Source organism: Lolium perenne, chromosome 2 (genome assembly GCF_019359855.2).
Source record: "Lolium perenne isolate Kyuss_39 chromosome 2, Kyuss_2.0, whole genome shotgun sequence".
Classification (NCBI taxonomy): Eukaryota; Viridiplantae; Streptophyta; class Magnoliopsida; order Poales; family Poaceae; genus Lolium; species Lolium perenne.
In genome coordinates, this window is record NC_067245.2 from 190,879,353 (window position 1) to 190,900,913 (window position 21,561).

Here is a 21,561-nt window from a genome sequence, read left to right on the forward strand (position 1 = left end):
TCTCAGAATTGGACGAAATCAACGCCCAGGGGCCTATTTTGCCACGAAGCTTCCAGAAGTCCGAGGGAGAGACGAAGTGGGGCCACGGGGCGCCGCCACAGTAGGGCGGCGCGGCCTACAGAGGGCCCGCGCGGCCCTGCTGTGTGGGGCCCCCGTGACGCCTCTTGACCTACCCTTCCGCCTACTTAAAGCCTTCGTCGCGAAACCCCCAGTACCGAGAGCCACGATACGGAAAACCTTCCAGAGACGCCGCCGCCAATCCCATCTCGGGGGATTCAGGAGATCGCCTCTGGCACCCTGCCGGAGAGGGGAATCATCTCCCGGAGGACTCTTCACCGCCATGGTCGCCTCCGGAGTGATGAGTGAGTAGTTCACCCCTGGACTATGGGTCCATAGCAGTAGCTAGATGGTCGTCTTCTCCTAATTGTGCTTCATTGTCGGGTCTTGTGAGCTGCCTAACATGATCAAGATCATCTATCTGTAATGCTATATGTTGTGTTTGTTGGGATCCGATGGATAGAGAATACTATGCTATGTTGATTATCAATCTATTATCTATATGTTGTTTATGATCTTGCATTCTCTCCGTTATTAGTAGAGGCTCTGGCCAAGTTTTTGCTAGTAACTCGAAGAGTGAGTATTTATGCTCGATAGTGGGTTCATGCCTCCATTAAATCTGGGACAGTGACAGAAAGTTCTAAGGTTGTGGATGTGTTGTTGCCACTAGGGATAAAACATTGATGCTATGTCTAAGGATGTAGTTGTTGATTACATTACGTACCATACTTAATGCAATTGTCTGTTGTTTGCAACTTAATACTGGAAGGGGTTCGGATGTTAACCTGAAGGTGGACTTTTTAGGCATAGATGCATGCTGGATAGCGGTCTATGTACTTTGTCGTAATGCCCAATTAAATCTCACTATACTCATCATATCATGTATGTGCATGGTCATGCCCTCTTTATTTGTCAATTGCCCAACTGTAATTTGTTCACCCAACATGCTTATTCTTATCGGAGAGACGCCTCTAGTGAACTGTGGACCCCGGTCCATTCTTTTACATCGAATACAATCTACTGCAATACTTGTTTTACTATTTTCTGCAAACAATCATCATCCACACTATACATCTAATCCTTTGTTACAGCAAGCCGGTGAGATTGACAACCTCACTGTTACGTTGGGACAAAGTACTTTGGTTGTGTTGTGCAGGTTCCACGTTGGCGCCGGAATCCCTGGTGTTGCGCCACACTACACTTCGCCGCCATCAACCTTCAACGTGCTTCTTGGCTCCTACTGGTTCGATAAACCTTGGTTTCTTACTGAGGGAAAACTTGCCGCTGTACGCATCACACCTTCCTCTTGGGGTTCCCAACGGTCGCGTGCTGTACGCGTATCAAGACTGTTTTCTGGCGCCTTTGCCGGAGAGATCAAGACACGCTGCAAGGGGAGTATCCACCTCCAATCTCTTTACTTTGTTTTTGTCTTGCTTTACTTTTATTTACTATTTTTTTGCTGCACTAAATCAAAATACAAAAAAATTAGTTGCTAGTTTTGCTTTATTTGCTATCTTGTTTGCTATATTAAAAACACAAAAAAATTAGTTACTTGCATTTACTTTACTTACTTCATCATGTTTCCTCTTAATTTTACTGTAAAAGATATACATGTGGGACAAGGGTCTATAATTGGTAGAGATAATATAGAAGAATTTTTCACCCATGTTAGTATGCAAGAAGATCTTAAAGATATAGCCCTGGCAAAAGCTGTCCCTACTTATGAAGATGCCTCTGTTTGTTTGGTACGCATGATGGAAGCTAGATTTATTAGTCTCAACCCCATGATACAACACATGTTTCTTACACTTTCTGATATGGAGAGGGGAGAGAAGAGAGATTTTGTTTTAAAAGTCCTAGTGCGAGAATTTGAGGATATAGCCAAAGAAGCTAGAAAAGTTTTTATTAAGCATAAGAGGCTTGGTATGTTCACCGATTTTAAAAGAACACTTGAAAAGATGGATATGGATAGAATTAAGTACACTAATAATGTTAATGATGGTGGGGAGATTAAAACATCAATACCTTGCAAGCTCTTGGGAATGTGCGAGGCACTAGAAAAGAATTTTGATTGGATTGTTCCTGAAGATTTGTTTGATGAGAGTAGCAAGCCTAAGGGTAGTGAAAAGGGAGCCTATGAAACTTACATAGATAAGATACAATGCATAGTTGAGAAAACTCCAAACCCCGCTGTAGATGCATCATCTCTTGATAATACTTGATACACACTTTCTGCGCCTAGCTGAAAGGCGTTAAAGAAAAGCTCTTATGGGAGACAACCCATGATTTTACTACTGCACTTTTATTTTATATTTGAGTCTTGGAAGTTGTTACTACTGTAGCAACCTCTCCTTATCTTAGTTTTGTTGCATTTTTGTGCCAAGTAAAGTCGTTGATAGTAAGGTTCATACTAGATTTGGATTACTGCGCAGAAACAGATTTCTTGCTGTCACGAATCTGGGCCTAATTCTCTGTAGGTAACTCAGGAAATTATGCCAATTTACGTGAGTGATCCTCAGATATGTACGCAACTTTCATTCAATTTGAGAATTTTCATTTGAGAAAGTCTAGTGCCTCTTAGAAATTCGTCTTTACGAACTGTTCTGTTTTGACAGATTCTGCCTTTTATTTCGCATTGCCTGTTTTGCTATGCTTGATGGATTTTTCGATTCCGTTAACTTTCAGTAGCTTTGTGCAATGTCCATAAGTGTTAAGAATGATTATTTCACCTATGAACATGTGAATTTTGATTATGCACTAACCCTCTAATGAGTTGTTTTGAGTTTGGTGTGGAGGAAGTTTTCAAGGATCAAGAGAGGAGGATGATACAATATGATCAAGGAGAGTGAAAGCTCTAAGCTTGGGGATGCCCCGGTGGTTCATCCCTGCATATTTCAAGAAGACTCAAGTGTCTAAGCTTGGGGATGCCCAAGGCATCCCCTTCTTCATCGACAACATTATCAGGTTCCTCTAGTGAAACTATATTTTTATTCCATCACATCTTATGTACTTTGCTTGGAGCATCTGTTTGTTTTTGTTTTTTGTTTTTTTTAAATAAAATGGATCCTAGCATTCATTGTGTGGGAGAGAGACACGCTCCGCTGTTGCATATGGACAAATATGTCCTTAGGCTTTACTCATAGTATTCATGGCGAAGGTTGAATCTTCTTCGTTAAATTATTATATGTTGGAAACGGGAAATGCTACATGTAGTAATTGGTAAAATGTCTTGGATAATTTGATACTTGGCAATTGTTGTGCTCATGTTTAAGCTCTTGCATCATATACTTTGCACCTATTAATGAAGAAATACATAGAGCTTGCTAAAATTTGGTTTGCATAATTGGTCTCTCTAAGGTCTAGATAATTTCTAGTAAGGGTCGAACAACAAGGAAGACGGTGTAGAGTCTTATAATGTTTACAATATGTCTTTTATGTGAGTTTTGCTGCACCGCTTCATACTTGTGTTTGTTTCAAATAGCCTTGCTAGCCTAAGCCTTGTATCGAGAGGGAATACTTCTCATGCATCCAAAATCCTTGAGCCAACCACTATGCCATTTGTGTCCACCATACCTACCTACTACATGGTATTTCTCCGCCATTCCAAAGTAAATTGCTTGAGTGCTACCTTTAAATTTCTATCCTTCACCTTTGCAATATATAGCTCATGGGACAAATAGCTTAAAAACTATTGTGGTATTGAATATGTACTTATGTACTTATGCATTTTATCTCTTATTAAGTTGCTTGTTGTGCGATAACCATGTTCCTGGGGACGCCATCAACTACTCTTTGTTGAATATCATGTGAGTTGCTATGCATGTCCGTCTTGTCTGAATTAAGGGCGATTTACCATGAGTTGAATGGTTTGAGCATGCATACTGTTAGAGAAGAACATTGGGCCGCTAACTAAAGCCATGATCCATGGTGGAAGTTTCAGTTTTGGACAAATATCCTCAATCTCATATGAGAAAATTAATAATTGTTGAATGCTTAAGCATTAAAGAGGAGTCCATTATCTGTTGTCTATGTTGTCCCGGTATGGATGTCTAAGTTGAGAATAATCAAAAGCGAGAAATCCAATGCGAGCTTTCTCCTGAGACCTTTGTACAGGCGGCATAGAGGTACCCCTTTGTGACACTTGGTTAAAACATATGTATTGCGGTGATAATCCAGGTAATCCGAGCTAATTAGGACAAGGTGCGGGCACTATTAGTATACTATGCATGAGGCTTGCAACTTGTAGGATATAATTTACATAACACATATGCTTTATTACAACCGTTGACAAAATTGTTTCTTGTTTTCAAAACCAAAGCTCTAGCACAAATATAGAAATCAATGCTTCCCTCTGCGAAGGGCCTTTCTTTTACTTTTACGTTGAGTCAGTTCACCTATCTCTCTCCACCTCAAGAAGCAAACACTTGTGTGAACTGTGCATTGATTCCTACATACTTGCATATTGCACTTGTTATATTACTTTATGTTGACAATATCCATGAGATATACATGTTACAAGTTGAAAGCAACCGTTGAAACTAAATCTTCCTTTGTGTTTCTTCGATACCTATAGTTTGAATTATTGCTTTATGAGTTAACTCTTATGCAAGACTTATTGATGCTTGTCTTGAAAGTACTATTCATGAAAAGTCTTTGCTATATGATTCATTTGTTTACTCATGTCATTTACCATTGTTTTGATCGCTGCATTCATCACATGTGCTTACAATAGTATGATCAAGGTTATGATGGCATGTCACTCCAGAAATTATCTTTGTTATCGTTTACCTACTCGGGACGAGCAGGAACTAAGCTTGGGGATGCTGATACGTCTCCAACGTATCGATAATTTCTTATGTTCCATGCCACATTATTGATGATATCTACATGTTTTATGCATACTTTATGTCATATTTATGCATTTTCCGGCACTAACCTATTAACGAGATGCCGAAGAGCCAGTTGCTGTTTTCTGTTGTTTTTGGTTTCAGAAATCCTAGTAAGGAAATATTCTCGGAATTGGATGAAATCAACGCCCAGGGGCCTATTTTGCCACGAAGCTTTTAGAAGTCCAAGGGAGAGACGAAGTGGGGCCACGGGGTGCCACCACAGTAGGGCGGCGCGGCCTACAGGGGGCCCACGCGGCCCTGTTGTGTGGGGCCCCCGTGACGCCTCTTGACCTGCCCTTCCGCCTACTTAAAGCCTTCGTCGCGAAACCCCCAGTACCGAGAGCCACGATACGGAAAACCTTCCAGAGACGCCGCCGCCGCCAATCCCATCTCGGGGGATTCAGGAGATCGCCTCCGGCACCCTGCCGGAGAGGGGAATCATCTCACGGAGGACTCTTCACCGCCATGGTCGCCTCCGGAGTGATGAGTGAGTAGTTCACCCCTGGACTATGGGTCCATAGCAGTAGCTAGATGGTCGTCTTCTCCTAATTGTGCTTCATTGTCGGGTCTTGTGAGCTGCCTAACATGATCAAGATCATCTATCTGTAATGCTATATGTTGTGTTTGTTGGGATCCGATGGATAGAGAATACTATGCTATGTTGATTATCAATCTATTATCTATGTGTTGTTTATGATCTTGCATGCTCTCTGTTATTAGTAGAGGCTCTGGCCAAGTTTTTGCTAGTAACTCCAAGAGGGAGTGTTTATGCTCGATAGTGGGTTCATGCCTCCATTAAATGCAGGACGATGTGAGAAAGTTCTAAGGTTGTGGATGTGTTGTTGCCACTAGGGATAAAACATCGATGCTATGTCTAAGGATGTAGTTGTTGATTACATTACGCACCATACTTAATGCAATTATCTGTTGTTTGCAACTTAATACTGGAAGGGGTTCAGATGATAACCTGAAGGTGGACTTTTTAGGCATAGATGCATGCTGGATAGCGGTCTATGTACTTTGTCGTAATGCCCAATTAAATCTCACTATACTCATCATATCATGTATGTGCATGGTCATGCCCTCTTTATTTGTCAATTGCCCAACTGTAATTTGTTCACCCAACATGCTTATTCTTATCGGAGAGACGCCTCTAGTGAACTGTGGACCCCGGTCCATTCTTTTACATCGAATACAATCTACTGCAATACTTGTTTTACTGTTTTCTGCAAACAATCATCATCCACACTATACATCTAATCCTTTGTTACAGCAAGCCGGTGAGATTGACAACCTCACTGTTACGTTGGGACAAAGTACTTTGGTTGTGTTGTGCAGGTTTCACGTTGGCGCCGGAATCCCTGGTGTTGCGCCGCACTACACTTCGCCGCCATCAACCTTCAACGTGCTTCTTGGCTCCTACTGGTTCGATAAACCTTGGTTTCCTACTGAGGGAAAACTTGCCGTTGTACGCATCACACCTTCCTCTTGGGGTTCCCAACGGTCGCGTGTTGTACGCGTATCATTGCACCGCACTACACTCCTTCACCGACAACCTTCACGTGGCCTTCATCTCCTACTGGTTCGATAACCTTGGTTTCTTACTGAGGGAAACTTGCTGCTGTACGCATCACACCTTCCTCTTGGGGTTCCCAACGGACGTGTGCTTCACGCGTCATCAAGCTAAATTTCTGGCGCCGTTGCCGGGGACCTGAAGAAAAGTTACACCACAAAGATTTCTAACTCCCACGTCAACTGCACGCCAGCAAATAAATTTCTGGCGCCGTTGGCGGGGACCTGAAGAAAAGTTACACCACAAAGATTTCTAACTCCCACGTCAACTGCACGCCAGCAAATAAATTTCTTGCGCCGTTGCTGGGGAGATCAAGACACGCTGCAAGGGGAGTCTCTCACACCCAATCTCTTTACTTTGTTTATTGCCTTGCTTTACTTTATTTTATTTTCTGTCTTGTTTGCTTTCTTTATATCAAACACAAAAAAATTAGTTACTTGTTTTACTTTACTTAATTTAGTTGCTTTACTTATTTTTATTACTGTTAAAATGAATACTCCTGAGAACACTAAGTTGTGTGATTTCACTAGCACCAATAATAATGATTTTATATGAACTCCTATTGCTCCACCTGCTACTACAGCAGAATTTTATGAAATTAAACCTGATTTACTAAATCTTGTTATGAGAGAGCAATTTTCTGGTGTTAGTACTGATGATGCTGCTGCCCATCTTAAAAATTTGGTTGAACTTTGTGAAATGCAAAAGTATAAGGATTTAGATGGGGACATTATAAAACTGAAATTGTTTCCTTTCTCCTTAAGATGAAGAGCTAAAGATTGGTTGCTATCTTTGCCTAAGAATAGTATTGATTCATGGACTAAATGTAAAGATGCTTTCATTGGTAGATATTATCCTCCTGCTAAAATTATATCTTTGAGAAGTAGCGTTATGAATTTTAAGCAATTGGATAATGAACATGTTGCCCAAGCATGGGAAAGAATGAAATCTTTGGTAAAGAATTGCCCTACCCATGGACTGACCACTTGGATGATCATCCAAACCCTTTATGCAGGATTGAATTTTTCTTCACGGAACCTATTGGATTCCGCTGCTGGAGGTACTTTTATGTCCATCACTTTGGGTGCTGCAACAAAGCTTCTTGATGATATGATGATCAACTACTCTGAATGGCACACTGAAAGGACTCCACAAGGTAAGAAGGTAAATTCTGTTGAAGAAACCTCCTCCTTGAGTGATAAGATTGATGTTATTATGTCCATGCTTGTTAATGGTAGATCTAATGTTGATTCTAATAATGTTCCTTTAGCTTCATTGGTTGCTCAAGAAGAGCATGTTGATGTGAACTTCATTAAAAATAATAATTTCAACAACAATGCTTATAGGAATAATTTTGGTAACAACTATAGGCCATATCCTTCTAACAATGGTAATGGTTATGGTAATTCTTATGGTAATTCTTGCAACAATAGTAGGAGTGTACCCTCTGGTCTTGAAGTCATGCTTAAAGAATTTATTAGTACATAAACTGCTTTTAACAAATCTGTTGAAGAAAAGCTTGGTAAAATTGATGTTCTTGCTTCTAAGGTTGATAGTCTTGCTGCTGATGTTGATCTTTTAAAACTGAAAGTTATGCCTAATGAAGATAAAAATATTAAGTCATTTGCTACAGCAAACGCTATACAAGTTCTAATTAATGACAATATTAGAATGATGGCTGAATTGCATGCTAGGTGGGAAAGAGAAGAAAAACTTGCTAAAGAAAATAATGTAGCTAAAGTTTGGACTATAACCACCACTAGTAATGTTAATGCTTCACATGTTGCTAAACCTCCTACTATCAATGGTAAAATAATTAGTGTTGGCAATGTTTCTACTTCTAATACAAAGCATGAAAAACTGCCTGAAACTGCTGAAACTGTTTGTGATAAAGATGCTGAATTTTTTTCAGAATATTGGGGACAATGATCCCATTGGTTTATATCATAATGGTTTTGATTTTGATAATTTTCATATCTCTGAATTTATTAAGTTCTTACAAAAACTTGCTAGAAGTCCTAATGCTAGTGCCATAAACTTGGCCTTTACAAATCATATTACAAATGCTCCCATTAAAGCTAGAGAAGAGGAATTAAAACTTAAAGCTTCTATTCCTAGGAAGTTAGAAGATGGTTGGGAGCCCATCATTAAAATGAAGGTCAATGATTTTGATTGTAATGCTTTATGTGATTTTGGTGCAAGTATTTCTGTTATGCCTAAAAAACTCTATGATATGATTGACTTGCCACCATTGAAATATTGTTATTTGTATGTTAATCTCGCTGATAATTCTATAAAGAAACCTTTGGGGAGGATTGATAATGTTCACATTACGGTTAACAATAAACTTGTCCCCGTTGATTTTGTTGTCTTGGATATTGAATGCAATGCATCTTATCCTATTATTTTGGGAAGACCCTTTCTTCGAATTGTTGGTGCTATTATTGATATGAAAGAAGGAAATATTAAATAGCAATTCCCTCTTAAGAAAGGTATGGAACACTTCCCTAGAAAAAGAATGAAGTTGCCTTTTGATTCTATTATTAGAACAAATTATGATGTTGATGCTTCTTCTCTCGATATTACTTGATTTATACTTTCTGCGCCTAGCTGAAAGGCGTTAAAGAAAAGCGCTTATGGGAGACAACCCATTATTTTCCTTCTGCAATTTTTGTTTTATATTTGAGTAAAGGTGTTTGTTACTACTGTAGCAATACCTTTGTATCTTTACTTTATTGCATTGTTGTGCCAAGTAAAGTCTTTGATAGTAAGGTTGATACTAGATTTGGATTTCTGCGCAGAAACAGAATTCTAGCTGTCAAAAATTTGAGTAGATCTCTCTCTAGGAAACTCAGAAAAATCTGCGAAAATTCATGAGTAATCCTCAGATATGTACGCAACTTTCATTCAATTTGAGCTTCTTCATCTGAGCATGTTAAGTGCCTCTAAAAAAATCGTCTTTACGGACTATTCTGTATTGACAGATTCTGCCTTTTATTTCACATTGCCTCTTTTACTGTGTTGAGTGGATTTCATTGCTCCATTAACTTTCAGTAGCCTTGGGTAATGTCCAGAAGTGTTGGGAATGATTGTGTCCTCTCTGAACATGTGAATTTTTGATTATGCACTAACCCTCTAATGAGATTGTTTTGAGTTTGGTGTGGAGGAAGTTTTCAAGGGTCAAGAGAGGAGGATGATATAATACGATCAAGAAGAGTGAAAAGTCTAAGCTTGGGGATGCCCCCGTGGTTCATCCCTGCATATTTCAAGAAGACTCAAGCATCTAAGCTTGGGGATGCCCAAGGCATCCCCTTCTTCATCAACCACTTATCAGGTCACCTCTAGTGAAACTATATTTTTATTCCATCACATCTTATGTGCTTTACTTGGAGCGTCTGTATGCTTTTATTTTAGTTTGTGTTTGAATAAATTCGGATCCTAGCATTCCTTGTGTGGGAGAAAGACATGCTCCGCTTTTCATATTGAACACTGTGTTCTTAGCTTTACTTTTAATGTTCATGGCGAAGGTTGAAAACCGCTTCGTTTATTGCTATTTGGTTGGAAACAGAAAATGCTTCATGTGGTAATTGGTATATTGTCTTGAATAATTTGGTACTTGGCAATTGTTTTGAGCTCTCAAATAGATCATGTTTAAGCTCTTGCATCATGTAGTTTAAACCTATTAGTGGAGAATTACTGTAGAGCTTGTTGAAATTTGGTTTGCATGATTGGTCTCTCTAAAGTCTAGATATTTTATGGTAAAAGTGTTTGAACAACAAGGAAGACAGTGTAGAGTCTTATAATGCTTGCAATATGTTCTTATGTAAGTTTTGCTGTACCGGTTCATACTTGTGTTTGCTTCAAACAACCTTGCTAGCCAAAGCCTTGTACTGAGAGGGAATGCTTCTCGTGCATCCAAAACCTTGAGCCAAAACTTATGCCATTTGTGTCCACCATAACTACCTACTATGTGGTATTTTTCTGCCATTCCAAAGTAAATTGCTTGCGTGCTACCTTTAAAATTTCATTCCTTGTCTTTGCAATATATAGCTCATGGGAAAGTAGCCTAAAAACTATTGTAGTAAAGAATATGTCGCTTATGTATCTTATTTCTTATAAGTTGCTTGTTGAGCGGTAACCATGTTTCTGGGGACGCCATCAACTATTACACTTTGTTGAATATCATGTGAGTTGCTATGCATGTTCGTCTTGTCTGAAGTAAGGGTGATTTTCCATGAGTTGAATAGTTTGAGTATGCATATTGTTAGAGAAGAACATTGGGCCGCCAACCAAAGCCATGTATCATGGTGGAAGTTTCAGCTTGGACATTAATCCTCAATCTCTTATGAGAATATTATCTGTTGTTGAATGCTTAAGCATTAAAGAGGAGTCCATTATCTATTTTCTATGTTGTCTCGGTATGGATGTCCTCAAGTTGAGATCTATCAAAATCGAGAAATCAAATGCGATTTATCTCCTTGGACCTTTGTACAGGTGGCATAGAGGTACCCCTTTGTGACACTTGGTTGAAACATATGTAATGCAATGATAATCCATGGAAATCCGAGCTAATTAGGACAAGGTGCGAGCACTATTGGTATTCGATGCATGAGGCTTGCAACTTATAGGAGGTTTTATGCATAACACATATGAATTATTACTACCGTTGACAAAATTGTTTCCATGTTTTCAAAATAAAAAAAGCTCTAGCACATGAGTAATCCCTGCTTCCCTCTGCGAAGGGCCTTTCTTTTACTTTATGTTGAGTCAGTTCACCTACTTCTTTCTATCTTAGAAGCAAACACTTGTGTCAACTGTGCTTATTTGCATTCATCATATTACTTTGTGTTGACAACTATCCATGAGATATACATGTTGAAGTTGAAAGCAACTGCTGAAACTTATATCTTCCTTTGTGTTGCTTCAAAACCTTCTATTAAGAATCTATTGCTTTATGAGTTAACTCTTATGCAAGACTTATTGATGCTTGTCTTGAAAGTACTATTCATGAAAAGTCTTTGCTATATGATTCAGTTGTTTAGTCATTATCTTTACCATTGCTTTGAATCGCTTCATTCATGTCATATGCTTTACAATAGTATTGATCAAGATTATGATAGTAGCATGTCACTTCAGAAATTATACTTGTTATCGTTTACCTACTCGAGGGCGAGTAGGAACTAAGCTTAGGGATGCTTGATACGTCTCAAACGTATCTATAATTTCTTATGTTCCATGCTAGTTTTATGACAATAATCACTTGTTTTATATACACTTTATATCATTTTGATGCATTTTCCGGCACTAACCTATTAACAAGATGCCGAAGCGTCAGTTCCTGTTTTCTGCTGTTTTTGGTTTCAGAAATCCTACACAAGAAATATTCTCGGAATTGGACGAAAAAAAAGCCCACGGTCTTATTTTCCACGGAGCCTTCCAGAAGTACGAAGAGGAGACGAAGAGGGGCGACGAGGCGGCCACACCCTAGGGGGGCGCGGCCCCACCTCTGGCCGCGCCGCCCTATGGGGTGGCCCCCTCGAGCATCCCCCGACTCTGCCCCTTCGCCTATTTAATCTCTCCGTCGCGAAAACCCTAGTACCGAGAGCCACGATACGAGAAAACATACTGAGACGCCGCCGCCGTCAACCTCATCTCGGGAGGTTCTGAAGATCACCTCTGGCACCCTGCCGGAGAGGGGAATCATCACCGGAGGGCTCTACATCACAATGCCCGCCTCCGGACTGATGCGTGAGTAGTTCATCCTTGGACTATGGGTCCATAGCAGTAGCTAGATGGTTGTCTTCTCCTCTTGTGAGCTGCCTATCATGATCAAGATCATCTATTTGTAATGCTACATGTTGTGTTTGTTGGGATCCGATGAATATGGAATACTATGTCAAGTTGATTATCGATCTATCATATATGTGTTGTTTATGATCATGCATGCTCTCCGTTGCTAGTAGAGGCTCTGGCCAAGTTGATACTTGTGACTCCAAGAGGGAGTATTTATGCTCGATAGTGGGTTCATGCCTCCATTAAATCTGGGACAGTGACAGAAAGTTCTAAGGTTATGGATGTGCTGTTGCCACTAGGGATAAAACATCAATGCTTTGTCTAAGGATATTTGTATTGTTTACATTACGCACAGTACATAATGCAATTGTCTGTTGTTTGCAACTTAATACTGGAAGGGGTGCGGATGCTAACCCGAATGTGGACTTTTTAGGCATAGATGCATGCTGGATAGCGGTCTATGTTCTTTGTCGTAATGCCCTAAGTAAAACTCATAGTAGTCATCATGATATGTATATGCATTGTTATGCCCTCTCTATTTGTCAATTGCCCAACTGTAATTTGTTCACCCAACATGCTATTTATCTTATTGGAGAGACACCACTAGTGAACTGTGGACCCCGGTCCATTCTTTTACATCTGAAATACAATCTACTGCAATCATTGTTCTCTGCTGTTCTTTGCAAACAAACATCATTCTCCACACCATACGTTTAATTCTTTGTTTACAGCAAGCCGGTGAGATTGACAACCTCACTGTTAAGTTGGGGCAAAGTATTTTGATTGTGTTGTGCAGGTTCCACGTTGGCGCCGGAATCCCTGGTGTTGCGCCGCACTACACTCCTTCACCAACAACCTTCACGTGGCCTTCATCTCCTATTGGTTCGATAACCTTGGTTTCTTACTAAGGGAAACTTGCTGTTGTACGCATCACACCTTCCTCTTGGGGTTCCCAATGGACGTGTGCTTCACGCGTCATCAAGCTAAATTTATGGCGCCGTTGCCGGGGACCTGAAGAAAAGTTACACCACAAAGATTTCTAACTCCCACGTCAACTGCACGCCAGCACTAGATGGTTGTCTTCTCCTATTATGCCATCATGTTTAGATCTTGTGAGCTGCCTATCATGATCAAGATCGTCTATTTGTAATGCTACATGTTGTGTTTGTTGGGATCCGATGAATATGGAATACTATGTCAAGTTGATTATTGATCTATCATATATGTTGTTTATGATCTTGCATGCTCTCCGTTGCTAGTAGAGGCTCTGGCCAAGTTGATACTTGTAACTCCAAGAGGGGGTATTTATGTTAGATAGTGGGTTCATGGCTCCATTGTATCTGGGACAGTGATAGAAAGTTCTAAGGTTGTGAATGTGCTGTTGCCACTAGGGATAAAACATCAATGCTTTGTCTAAGGATATTCTTATTGTTTACATTACGCACAGTACTTAATGCAATTATCTGTTGTTTGCAACTTAATACTGGAAGTGGTGCGGATGCTAACCCGAAGGTGGACTTTTTAGGCATAGGTGCATGCTGGATGGCGGTCTATGTTCTTTGTCGTAATGCCCTAACTAAATCTCATAGTATTCATCATGATATGTATGTGCATTGTTATGCCCTCTCTATTTGTCAATTTCCCAAGTGTAATTTGTTTACCCAACATGTTATTTATCTTATTGGAGAGACACCACTAGTGAACTGTGGACCTCGGTCCATTCTTTTACATCTGAAATACAACCTACTGCAATCATTGTTCTCTTTTGTTTTCTGCAAGCAAACATCATTTTTCACACCATACGTTTAATCCTTTGTTTTCAGCAAGCCGGTGAGATTAACAACCTCACTGTTAAGTTGGGGCAAAGTATTTTGATTGTGTTGTGCAGGTTCCACGTTGGCACCGGAATCCCTGGTGTTCCGCCGCACTACACTCCTTCACCAACAACCTTCACGTGATCTTCATCTCCTACTGGTTCGATAACCTTGGTTTCTTACTGAGGGAAAACTCGTTGATGTACTCATCATACCTTCCTCTTGGGGTTCCCAACAGACGTGTGCTTTACCGTCACAAGCAAGCCGCTAATCAAAGAGGGGGCCTATGAGGCGCAATGTACACTAGTGCTGATGTCCACTCGACGACGCTTTCTGGATTGATCATGGTGCCCACTCGCCTATTCTAGGTGTTTCTTTTACAAAGAGCATATATGTGAATTACACTAACCTCTGCAACAAGATATTGCCCTAGCGATATTACGGATGCACACGGCTAAAAAAAAGAAAATTACAATTAAAAAAAGTCCCGCTACAGTGATTTATTCATTGTAGTAGCAGTAGTAGCACCACCAAGACAACGTCAGAAAGTCCAGCATCTCCAAAAGTGATGCCTCCAAAAAGGGAACTGTGCACAAGCATTGTCGTCAACCAATCAAAGATCTAAAGTTTTCACCTAGGAGAAAAGTCCTCGGTCCCAAAAACAATGACTTCAATAAAATTATTGTCAGACACGGCCAATTAAGAACATACCTTAGATTTTCACCCTGAAAAGTAGAACTTCGAACTTCTCTTGTATTGTAGCCCCTAGTTAGGATGCCTCTGCTCCAATTCACAAATCACCCAGCCAATTCATCATTGTCGCAAAGAGTCAAATCACCATTGCTAGTCCCCAGATCTCGTCTTTCATGACATTCTCCACCAGCTAACTTCACCATGGAACGAGAAAACATGCCCCATGACCCTCTAAAACCAAACGGTCAGAGAAAAAACACGGGTGCGCATGATCGAATCTTATCTGATCCAATAAACTCTAGGCATGAAGAGCGCAGTGGAGTATATCGGCGAAACACTCTGAAACACGACACTCCCACCACCGATGGGGACATGCATCCGGTAGATCTTTATCTTGCCGCGAGAAAAATCCTAGGACCGCCTCCATTACTTGCGACACCAGCAGCCCCCATGCAGCCAACCAGTCTCCCAGCAGGAATGGTAGAAGAGGAGAGGGAAACCAGTGCAAGGATGCAGGTCATCGCCGTCTTGGCCAAGGCCATAGCAGACTCCCATTAGCACATGTGCTGACCCCTGAGGCCCGGATCTAGACCCTACAACCCAGATCGCAGCCCAGCAGCCGTTGCACGCCATGCGAGCAGAAGGCCGGCCGCACCGGTGGCGCACCTCCGCCTCCTTGACACCTGGCCGCCGGAGAACCTCATGCGCCAACCAGATCGGCTGTGCCGTCCTGTGCCCAGTCGGCGTCTCTCCTCCTCCCAAGAAACACCGCCGAGACGCACCTCACCTAGGCGCCGCCATCGCTGCCGGCGACGGAAGTAGCGGCCGCCAACGAGACGTGTGACGAGTGGGATTCTAGGATTTGGTGGTAGGGAAGCCTCCATCGCCGCTTGGGAGGGGAGCGGCTCATGAGTTCTGTTCGGGTGGTAGATGGGATTCTCGGCTTATGGGAGGATTGTACCTCGACTTGTACCATACTTGAGTAAGGGTTGTTCCGAGGTGTTATGTGTTGGTTGTGATGCGGTTACAAGGCCCTCTGTCTTGATCTTGTGCCATTATTGGCCGGTGGTTTGGCAAGGGGGTGCTTGTCATGTTGCTAGTATGGTTGTGCGTTGTAAGGCAATAGGCATCATGTGTATGGTTTTTGGGTCCGATTTTCCTCATAAATTGAACTATTTTTCTCTTTTAAACTTACGCGCAGCTCTTCTACGGGTTCTCGAAGAAAAAATATCTTGGTACAAGAGCTAATGGAAGTGTTCAGTCTCACTCTGATGATACAACTGGTCCTATCTCTACAAACAGCTCACGATACTATAGCCTGGAGACTATGGCTCATCTAACATGGCTAGTGCTAACTGACTGTCCTGTTTACAACCCCAGTGTCCTCACCATTCCAGTTTTGAACTGGTTAATTATAGCAAGAGGTTGATAGCAATGAAGTCATTGCTCACTAAGGACGGATGGTGATCTATCTTTGATTCATGTTGTCGTTGTCTGAATGTACGTCTATGGAGATGTTGAATTTATGCAATATTAAATGATTTGTACAACATTATACCAAAGAAGCATATTTCATGAAAATGGTACGCTGAAGTATCCAGAAAACAAATCAATCTCAGCTAAACGTATGGGCAAGGTCTACATCCAAGTCAAAACATCAAGAACAACCCCATCGTGCTTGTAACATACAAGATAAGAGCGGTATGGTTTTTTAGAACTGAACTTCAGATGAAATACAGCCCTTGAGGAATGAGAGGAAAAACAATTACATTCTCGGAAATCAGTTGTACAAATTCAAGAATTGTGTACAATCATGGTACTGAAATCAGGTCAACACAACATCTCATGTTATCATTTCTCTTATTTGGGAAGATTCAACGCAAGAAAACTTGGCTAGCCTATTTAGCCTTATGCGCTCCCTGCTTGGCCAGCTCCTCCAACTTCTTGTCAATCTGGGCTTCCGTTAAGCCATCCAAGTGCACACACCTCTCAACACCCATATCTGAACAGTACATCAAGAGATATTATTAACAAATGGTGATACATATATGAGAAGTTACATGACACACCTGATGCATTCACTTCATACAATAATCCAATATCATATTCATGAAACAAAAAAAAGGCATATATGGAATGTCCAAGCAGAAATTAAGCATGGGATGCGTTACATGAAGAAGAAACAAAATATATTTAGTAATCGGTATGCAGTTCTTTGCAAGTCATAACGGCCTAGCCCTGTGTTTGCATAACTGTTTATCACTTTCCTCTTAGTATGGCTTGCCCACTTCATTGGGATAAATTGACCAGGGGTAACAAGCGAAGCTTATGAACTACACTACAGAGATTTTACATGTTAACAGAAACAGAGCAATAACTACTTAAAGATACATAAAATAGGTCGGACTGGGTAAGATTCAATCCTGATCCTATTTGATCAAATCCAGATTGGCTTTAGATATCATGCCGGGTAGGTCAAACAATCTAAAGTGAACCAAGAATGAAATCGCACGCAGGAACACCAAAAGTCAAAATTTGCATCAGTTTAACTAGTTCCCAGGGTAATTTAGCTATTGTAATGGACCAATAAATGTCCAAACTGAAACTTTATTCTTCAAAATATTTCTTTATCAAACCTTTATCGGCATCACTGGTGATTCTATGTACAAGCTGCAGGATCAGTCGACCCCATTATATAAAAAAACTTATCTTTGATTATACTTGAGCAAATCTCAACAAAATCTGAGGAGTGGCAATTGACCCCATAGGGTTTTGGGTCTGGAACCACCACTGACCAGCATAGATATATAGGAGTATATGTTTCTAAGTCTATGTAAAAAACTCCAGATAAGAAAACCCTGATTCTATAAGGATAATACTGCCATACATATATATTTCTCTGGAATAACTGCATAGTAGTGTTCGTTGAAGGGTCATGACGAGCAGAACGATGGTATCAATAGAGCAGTCAATGGCTACAACAAATGCTTGTTGATGGTACATCAATGACCCTGTTTGAAAATTTCTGTCAAATGGTTCAAGCCATCATCTACAATGAACTAAGCTTTAGATATGTTTGGGCCTGTTAGGGGACTTCAGATTCAACTCAAAGCAAGAAGTTTAAGCTCCTTCAAGTGGGATGCGGCTTAGAATTCTCAAGAAAGGATTAAGGCACAGCTTGTGGCAGCTGAAGTGTGTTTTGCTGTGCTTATTTTATAATCTGCTGTAGAAAATTAGATACAAAAGCAGGTCAAACAAACACTCAAATTTGCAAAAGAAGGTTGCAGAAACAGGGTTATCATGATAACCGCAATGCCACACACAGCCTAATCTCACTTGTACTAGCCTCCATGAGAAAGCCATCTTCTAGACGAAGCAAAGCTCCCCCAATACATGGTTATCCAATCTTCAGCATATGCTTATTGGTTAACTATTCTTAGCTGAATGGATATTATTTAGCACCTTTTCAATGAGGATGATTAGATCCAGTTCCACCGGATGTGCTTAAAATTTGGACTTGAAAACGCCTTTATGTAAGCTTGGATTAAGGTGTTATTGTTACAGTTCGAAAATGCCTAACTTATACTCTCACATCCTATGCTATATTAAAAAAAAAAAAAAGCATCAGAGCAGAACTCTTCTCTGATTAGTTTCCTATAAGAACTTGTCTAGGGGCACATTAGATGATTTAATTGAGCCATTGCATTCAATCACACACCAATTTCTCTCACTTAACCTAATGTATGCATCCGGCTACTCTTCTTTCATCTGTACTGTGCAGACCATTTATCCGAAAGCACCGTAATAAATGATTAAACAAAGGGGGTTATCATCCCATTCATATTCTACGAGACACATGTCATATTAGTTAAATAATGATATATCCTCTATGTTTTGAACTTATATAATCTCAACACTGCAATCGAACATCTTATTTCAGTTATCCAAATTAAATGTGCAGTTTTGGTGGTATCAGCTTGTTTGAAAAGCACAAACTTGGTCAAGCATCCCAAGTTATCATGCGTTCCATATTTTAGCAATCAGATACTTCCAATTTTTTCATGCGGTGCTATGTGTTTATGTCCTTTTTTTGCTTTACGACTACAATCCAAATGAAATGCAAGCACTACCCTGCGTGATAGAAATTGTGAAGGCAATATTTTGGGGCAAGACTATAAACTTAAGTGCAGAGCAAAAAAAAAAAAGTCAACCCTATGCCACATCGACATAATTTTGCACAATATCTGACGATGTAAATTCATGGCATCTGACGTGCCAAAAAAACTGAAGATGAACAATGGAAATGTTTGTCATAATGCACTGCAACCTCACAGGTCCTAAGCCCACACTTCTAAGATCTGGCAAGATAACAGGATCCAATAGTTCCAACAGAACCATTTCACGCGTCGAATAGGCAAGAGCACCAGAGAAATGTTTACGTCGGACATGGCAAGCGCGAGATCTCTGGCTCCTGGCAAAGATGGGATGGGAGGGATGCGTACCGTAGCGCGCCCAGAGCTGAGGCTGGACGCCGGAGCACTCGCGGATGAGGATGGGGAGAGCGGGATTGTGTGTCTTGATGTCCCCGTAGTTCTTCTTCACGAACTCACTGCGAATCAGATCACGAATCCAGCACCAAGGACATGAGAGAGGAACCAATTTTAGGGAGAGATGCGGGGGGAGAAGAGTCGGGTGGTGGGAGGAAGAGGGTGCTGGTGGGAGCTACCGGGCGGGGCCGCTGGCCGGGGAAGACTGGCAGAAGAGGAAGCGGATCTCCTTCACGCTCCGGGATAGGCTCGACCGCCACGCCATCGCCGCCGGCGCCTGTGCTTCTCTGCTCTTCTTGGATCCTTCTCTCTCTCAGCTGTGTCTTCGTGAGGGTCGGCAGGACACGGCCGGTTTCCCTCACGACTCCCCGCACCACGATCTCACCACCGCCGCCCCTCCTTCCCCTGCTCCGTCGCTCGGTGAGCACGCGCGACGCTGGGTTGCCGATCTTTCAAGCGTTCTGGAGGCAGCAGGTGGAGGTGTTCCAACCATGATCAACGCCGAGGGCGCAGTGCGCCCCCATCGCTCTCTCGCGGTGCTGCAAGGTTTTCTGCCTCCATGGCCGATTGCTGCGAAGGTAGGCCACCCCTTGCTGCCAACGGCGACCGCCCCTGCTCCCAACGGCGGCCGACGTTGCTTCCAACGCAGGGCGTCGGGGATCTGAGGGTGCAGCGCCACGGCCCCTTGCTGCGAAGGTAGGCCCAACCTGCTGCCAAGGCCGACTCCCGTTGCTACCGACGCCGTTCGTCGGTGCTACTAGCGGTCCAGCGCGGAGGCGCTGTGCTACCAGGCAACAACGAGACCTGTGAAAGGCGTTGTGGCTGCAGGCTGTACACTGGTGGAAAAAAGGGCTTTGGTCGCGGTTGGCAACTGCCATTAGTCGCGGTGGCGCAACCGCGACCAAAGCTGCGCGACTAAAGGCCCCCCCCTTTAGTCGCGGTTCCTTACGAACCGCGACTAAAGGCCCGTCCACGTGGGCCGCAGGGCGAGGCCAGAGCGGAGGACCTTTAGTCGCGGTTCTTCCGGCCACCGCGACTAAAGGCCTCCGCAGGTTTAGGGTTTTAGCCCCCTCCCTAAATCTGGTTTCTTTTTAATTTGTATTATTTTATTTCTTTTGGGTTTTAATTCTGAAGGAGTTTCACATATTTAGGCCAACCGCGACTAAAGGCCTCCGCAGGGTTTAGGGTTTTAGCCCCCCTCCCCCTAAATCTGGTTTCTTTTTAATTTGTATTATTTTATTTCTTTTGGGTTTTAATTTTGAAGGAGTTTCACATATTCTACGGTACTGTATACATACATGCATATGAATGTACAATTTCAAACAAATTTGAAATTAGAACCAAAAAGAATTCAAGAGGAATATACAATATATATTCAATATCGGATCACCATATACAATATATATTCAATATCGGATGACCATATACAATTTTGAACAAGTTAGTTACAAATTCTGGTGCATATAAAGTTCTACGTCATCGTAATAGTGTTCTCCTCTAGGATCGATGACTTCCCTCGCCAACCATCCGGCTAGTTCCTCTTGAAGTGGTCGGAAGCGAGCTTCGGACTAAGCGTCTTCCGGAGGTTATTCCTCGGGATGTTGTTCTCACACGTCCGGTCCCGCTCATTGCGGTATCTCCGGATCCTCTCACAAACATAGTATCCACATAGATTGGTCCCCGGTGGTGAGTATCCCCAGTCGTCCGCACTGCCATTTTAAAAGATAGCTCTTTTTTGAATTCACCGACCTTGGTATCTACGAACCGTCTCCAAACCCTACGAGGCAAAGAAAATTAAATAAACAAGAGAGTTATTAATTAGTTACTTGATATTAGGAAATGATGAACGAAATAGGCCGATCGATATAGAGCGCAAATGAATGAAAATAATTACTTTTGCAACATTTTTCTCATGTCGCCCCAAAGCGCCGGATCCATATTCAGAGAGTCGTGGACGAGAACTGAGGAGGTCTGAACTTTAATTACCATAAGAATCCCGTGGAACCTGCGGACCCGATACATGCACGATCATGCATAACTCATCGATTAGCCACATACCATGCATGGAGTAAACAAAAGAGAATGTGCTCAAGACAGAAACACTCACCCAAAATGGTAAGGAAATAGAATATCACTTTTCTCGTTGTCGTTTTTCTAATAAACCGCCACAGGTCATCCTCCACGTCGGCGGGGTG

General features: G+C 41.8%; 1 protein-coding gene across 1 annotated transcript; it reads right to left on the bottom strand.

Annotated features, from left to right (window-relative positions):
- Positions 1-16,569: 16,569 nt before the first annotated feature.
- Positions 16,570-19,709, bottom strand: LOC127306860 (NADH dehydrogenase [ubiquinone] 1 alpha subcomplex subunit 2). The gene is made up of 3 exons (XM_051337565.2): positions 19,546-19,709; positions 19,322-19,428; positions 16,570-16,821 (listed from the first exon to the last, which is right to left on the bottom strand). Exons 1-3 carry the CDS (start codon positions 19,629-19,631, stop codon positions 16,718-16,720), a joined length of 297 nt encoding a protein of 98 aa, XP_051193525.1. The 5' UTR covers positions 19,632-19,709; the 3' UTR covers positions 16,570-16,717.
- Between the last annotated feature and the right edge of the window lie 1,852 nt (positions 19,710-21,561).

Bases quoted from the DNA above. Each gene is read 5' to 3' on its own strand.
- LOC127306860 (XM_051337565.2), bottom strand. From the start codon at position 19,631: ATGGCGTGGCGGTCGAGCCTATCCCGGAGCGTGAAGGAGATCCGCTTC. The intron at 19,429-19,545 runs GTAGCTCCCACC...TCTGATTCGCAG, and splicing joins CCGGCCAGCGGCCCCGCCCG to TGAGTTCGTGAAGAAGAACT. The intron at 16,822-19,321 runs GTACGCATCCCT...TGTACTGTTCAG, and splicing joins TCAGCTCTGGGCGCGCTACG to ATATGGGTGTTGAGAGGTGT.